The sequence below is a fragment of the Vigna unguiculata genome, chromosome 3 (assembly GCF_004118075.2).
Source record: "Vigna unguiculata cultivar IT97K-499-35 chromosome 3, ASM411807v1, whole genome shotgun sequence".
Classification (NCBI taxonomy): Eukaryota; Viridiplantae; Streptophyta; class Magnoliopsida; order Fabales; family Fabaceae; genus Vigna; species Vigna unguiculata.
Window position 1 is genome coordinate 980904 of NC_040281.1, and position 5746 is coordinate 986649.

The 5746-nt window shown below is 41.6% G+C and overlaps 1 protein-coding gene across 1 annotated transcript; it reads right to left on the reverse strand.

The window, feature by feature from the left end:
• Positions 1–4309, reverse strand: LOC114175611 (endoglucanase 8-like). Its single transcript, XM_028060374.1, has 7 exons — positions 4036–4309; positions 3512–3925; positions 3065–3157; positions 2793–2954; positions 1220–1331; positions 797–960; positions 1–544 (listed from the first exon to the last, which is right to left on the reverse strand). The coding sequence occupies exons 1-7, from the start codon at positions 4237–4239 to the stop codon at positions 218–220; spliced, it is 1476 nt and encodes a 491-aa protein (XP_027916175.1). The 5' UTR covers positions 4240–4309; the 3' UTR covers positions 1–217.
• Positions 4310–5746: the final 1437 nt, after the last annotated feature.

Consider the following 5746-nt stretch of genomic DNA (forward strand, 5'->3'; position numbering starts at 1 on the left):
TTGAAGCTGTGTGGATTTTCCCATGAACCTTATATTCTTTATAGATTTGCCACGTTACTTAGAATCCTATAGTATACAAATTGCACTATCATCACTTCACTTACTAAAACAAAACCACTGAAACCAGAATACTATTACTGACAACACTCTTCTCCATTCTTTTCCCCTTAGGGTGACCACGTGGAATGCATACATATAGATACATACACTTGCAAAGTCAATAGTGGCCTGAAAAGAAAGCCAGAAGGCCCACCAGCGGGGCATTGATGTATGTTGTGGGCTCCGATTGCTGAAAGAAAGGCCTGGAATCCGGGAAGGAATCTGTGTTATTGCTGGGCCCACCCACCACGGCCCCAACCAATACATTGGGGTTGGGATTTGGGCTAAAGAAATACCGAGATCCAGCTTTACAGCCAATGCGGGCTGGGTGGAGGCCCACGGAGGGGAGCGAGCTGGCCCGGTGGTGTATCCTCTGCGGGTAGCGTGGGCCATATCCAACCATGTACGACATTCCCAACGGGTTGTCTCCGAGAATGTAATCCACCTAGTAAATCAAAGCCATGTGACTCACATTATTACAACGTTACCCGTTTTCCAAAATAATAAACAAGTGCGCAGATCACGTGTTGACGTGAATATAGTAAAAAACTAGAAAGGGGAAAATCTAGCCGTTAATTTTGTCAGATGTGGAAAACTAGAAAGAAACCAGGCCGTTAATCGACGGTGATGTCGAAGTGTTGGGACCCAACAAGTGATAATAATAATTATTAATAATGTAGAAAAATTTCATTCTCACCTGACGTTTGGCAAGGTGTTTGAGTAAAGCTGGGGTGGCAGTGGTCTCGCCACATGGCACCACCTTATTGGCGTGGCTTAGGTAGTTAGAATAAGCCAGGAGCAGGAAAGACAGTGACGTTACGTGCTGCATGTTACTTCCACCCGCCTTGAAGATAAGTCCACCTTTATTTATAAACCAACAAAACAGAAGCTTTAGTTACAAAGGGAAGAAAACACATTTGCTGCAATAATTGTGCAGAAATACCAATGCATGGATTCACTCTGCACGCAAAAACACACCCTTTTCTTTTGGGAAGCAAGCTAATTAACCATGATTAATGGCTTTGTTTGGGTCTCAAAATTCACGATCATCATCAAAGTTACAATTCCATAATCACGCCAGAATCATTATAAAAAGGTGAAAAAGTGAATGTTTTTTTACCCGGGGAATATTGAACTTGAGGGTGAGAAATCCCAGGCAATGTAGAACAGATAAATTGATCCGCGTTCTGCTTGAAGGACGCAAAATAGTTTGCTCTTCCCATTAACACCTCCTGTGACAATGAATATGTATGGTTACAGAAGCGTGATTGCGTTGCACGGGATAGGTTGATAAAAAAATAATGAGGCAGAAAGGTGAGAGTTTGGAGAAAAGAATGCGAGAAATAATGTGATAGCGATGAGAGCTTAAAGAAGAAGTCACAGACTCAATGGATGCAGGAGAGTAAAGCAAGTTTGCAGAAAAGAATGGTATGGTGCACATGCATGGAGCAGTAGTGGGACCCACCCATCTGCCAGATCTAACTAAAAGGATGAAAATAATTAAAGGTTAAGACTTTTGGTTCCAAATGTTCACTATATGGAAGGCAACCAGTTTGGCCATCCACTTTGGTTCTGATTCCACAGACAACAGCACACTCTAATCCTAACCCCCTTCTTCATTTCTCTCCTCCAAAATCCTCTCCCATCATTTACATCTAAGCTCCAATTATTAGGGAATGTCCCCGCTTGCATAAATAAACTTTAAAATGTAATTCACATCATGTGCAATCATCACCATTTCAACAACCCCTTTCTCATTCCTATCTTGACTTTTTCTTTTAATATTCATCAACAAATGGATAAACCTTTTTTTTCTAAATAATTCAAATCTGTACTCACATTCCCAATCTAGCTGTACCGTACATATGCACACAACATTGTTCGCCATGCCTTAGATTCCTTACATGGCCCACCAGTAAGAGCAAGTCAAATTTTAAATACATATCATTTCATGCCTCTTGTCAAAGAACCCACATTTCTTACTATTGACATTCATTTTATTTATTCCATACTTTCACACTTCATTAAACAACAATTCAAACATTTAATGAAGAAAACACCACATTAAGTCCCTGTAATACAGTACAGGATCCGCTTTGTGGAATGTACTAATAAAATAAATAAAATAGGAGAAGAGATTACTAAAAAAATGATTTTTTTATTTTATTTTATGTAGAATTAAATCTAAGTCATTGTAATGTAATGAGTAATATAAAGCGTGAAGTTAGTGGTGGGAAATAATGGTGTTGATATGAAATTTGCTGTTGTGCTTGTGATGATGGATGATTAATAATATGATGTGTGGAGATGGGAAAGGGTCCGAAGAAGACAAAGTAAGTCACATTCCACAGACCACGTGATGCAGGAACTTTATCTCCAAATTCCGCATCTAGATTGAATGAATGAACAGTGTGACACTGCGCCTCCACATGCTAACCGGGGGGCGCAAGACAAGAGGAACAAAAACACCGCATAAAAGACAAAAGAATTTTGATATGTGCGCTCGCACACGCTATCACACAAACATAGGAGTAATGATGATAAAATAAAATGGAAAACTCCACTTCAACAATCATATCATATAAATTTGAATAAAAACCAACCCAATTAATTAATTCTAACCAAAACGGGTATGAATACGAAAAGTAGGGTTCATAAAAATGGGTGTAGCAGAGCAGTGTTGTTAATGTTACCTTCGAAATGAGGACATTAATCCCAGCATGCTTGTTATCCCAACCAAACTCATTAATGGTGTCCCCAGCCCTCAACACCACTTCGTTCCTCACAATGTATTCTCTGTACTGACGCCTACGTGATGCCTTGTGCAACCACGCCGCTGCCCACAGCAACTCGTCCTAAAAATCACCATCACATAAAGTAACTTTAAAAGTCATCCAATCCAACGCCCAATATTCCATCCCATTCACACACTTTCTCCCGTTATGTCTATTATTGCTCCACGTACCTGGTAACCGTTCACGTCGCAGTAAAACGGGCACACTGCACGGCGCAGGCTGTTACTGTACGCGCCACGATGCGAGTCAGCAAACTGGAACACCTGCACCCTCACCCCAAACCAACGGTCATTTTCTCGCGATATTTTAACGGAAAATGTGTTAAATGAACCTCTTTAACCATTAAAAGATACAGAGAAAAACACGCCAAAACATAAATAAAGTGTTGGGTGGAATGGGTGACACGGAGATTTTCCATGTCTCTCGTGAGAGACGAAAACAGTCTCGCTTTCCACATACTGCTTGCTTTTCAAACTTACCACAGTCACGTTTTCACTTTTCACCCAAAGCCAAAGGAAAAAAAAAAGGTTTTCACAAGTACTTTTATTTGTTTATTTTTAAAACAAAAATAGAGAGAGAGAGTCTCGTGTGCGGGAGGGTGCAAGAGTGTGACGCACCGCAACGGCTCGATTGAGGAGCATGGTAGAGTAGGAGGGGTCACGTGATCTGAAGACGATGGAGGCAGCAGCAAGTGCAGCGGCAGTTTCTCCTGCCACGTCAGATCCTGGGTGGGACCCGTCGATCTTGAAAACGGTGCGTAGCGTGTCCATGTCTTCCGGTCTCTCCCAACAGTTATGGTCGGAGTAAGGGTCACCAACCTGCACGAACACCACGCCGGAACCAATCTTCGCCGTCGCCTTCAGCAGATAATCGGTCCCCCACCTCACTGCTTTCAGTGCGTTCCCTAGCTCCGCCCCCATGCTCTTCTCGAAGTCGATCACGCTCCACGACAGCATCGTCGTCGTGAACGCCATTGGAAACCCAAACTTTATGTTGTCCCCGGCGTCGTAGTACCCTCCGCTCAAGTCCACCTGGGTAAACAGCACAATGTACCTCATTAATAATCATCATCACGACCTCATCAACTGACCTCCAACTATCTGCTACATTGAGAATAAAGAAAACATAAATAATATCTTACTCCGGCGGTTGCACCGTCGTGCATTGCTGAGTCACGGCGCCAGCGAAGGCGCTGATCGGCGGGGAGTTTGCCCGAGCGCTGGCCCTCGAAGAAGAGGATGCTTTTGCGGAGGGCGTCGCGGTAGTCGTGAGCGGCGGAGGAGGGGTGGAGGGAGAGGAAGAGGAGGAGCACGGAGAGGACAGAGAAGAGAGTGTTTGGCGCCATTTTGTTGTTTTGTTTTCCTCTCTGGCAGTGCGAGGTGGTGCTTGTGTTTGTGTGCGTAGAGAAGAGGAAACGGTCGAGGTTGTTATATAAACGAGAAAGCATCCTTGGATTCCAGTGCCTTGCCCAGTGCGCCTTCGCCACGTGGAGAGAGCAGAGTGGTTTGTTTTGGGAGCCCGATGCAAACGGGGCTTGACTAATGAAAACGGGCCTTGACTGGAGCGGGTCGGGCCGGGTAAGAGTTTGGAACGGGGAATAATGCGGACATGTGATGAGCACCGCGAATTGGTGGGGAACACGTGGAGTAGAGGGGGTAGGGGTTGGGGAAAGGGGGGTGTGGGACCCACCGGAAAGTGTGGGTGCACTGTAAGAGAGTACTCCCATCTGTGTTTGATGTAGTAGGCGCAGCTTATGATGGGAGTGGGAGAATGATTGTGAAGCGTCAGATGGTTTGACTGTATGTGTGTGTGTCTGGGGAAGAGAGAAGACTGAGAGGGCATGTGAATTAGTGAATTTATGTCGTCTGGTTGGGATAACCTTTAATATATTCATACCAAAACAGTTTTCGTAGCTCAATATTATCTGTCAGGTTCGAGTTTTCATAATTGCTCCTATCGCGAGTTTAGGTTTTAGTATATAAATAAATTATTAACTCTAGAAAGAAATTAATTTGATGTGTGTTCATGTTAAGGAACAAGCAACATAGGCAAAAGTTTCGGAAACAGTTATATATGATCAGTGGTGTTCTTTATAACGATCTTTCTCACCTACATAACATCTTATGATTTGTAGTTTAAGCCATGTGCATGTTTACCAGACCTATTGGTTTTGAGTATGGGTAAAGGATGCAACCATAATGTCTCCAACATGTGAAGTAGTGGTGTGTTGCTTAACATATTGTCTCTTCTTCACGATTTGGTGATTGTTCGTTCATCTTGTCCAGGATTTTTATTTTTTTCCAACAACATGTTTTACGTTCACAAAGTCACTAGTAGTAATAATCCTGTGTTTCTCCACCTAGTGATAACAAACCATCCATAATCTTCCAAGTTCATGTTGTAAAAGTGATTTTCTCAATTCAACGATCCAATTGGTAAGGGAGTATTTGAATTTTGAGTTGCGAAGAGGGGAAGAGGGAAAAGAAAGGATATGATGCGAGATGAGAGATAGAGAAAGAAAATAGATGTTTGATATATATATATATATATATATATATATATATATATATATATATATATATATTTATTGAATTGCGCTGTATTTATGTTTATTTTTTTAATTAATTTAGTCTAGGTTAAACCAATTAGTTTGTAGTTTATTTCATTTTCTATGCCATTTAATTCCGTGAAACGCATTTGAAAGCTTTACCCTATGACGGAAATTTGAGTTTCACATCTGAAAAAGAAAAATTATTTTGAAGTTTTAATAATTTCAAAAATGGTGAATTAAACATGTAAACCGTGTACGTTATTTTAATATATTCGGATTTTTAGAATAACTTTGTATTTTT

Coding starts and splice junctions, on each gene's coding strand:
- LOC114175611 (XM_028060374.1), bottom strand. CDS start 4,239: ATGGCGCCAAACACTCTCTTCTCTGTCCTCTCCGTGCTCCTCCTCTTC. Junction 3,926..4,035: donor ACGACGGTGCAACCGCCGGA/GTAAGATATTAT, acceptor CTGTTTACCCAG/GTGGACTTGAGCGGAGGGTA. Junction 961..1,219: donor TCAAGTTCAATATTCCCCGG/GTAAAAAAACAT, acceptor TTATAAATAAAG/GTGGACTTATCTTCAAGGCG.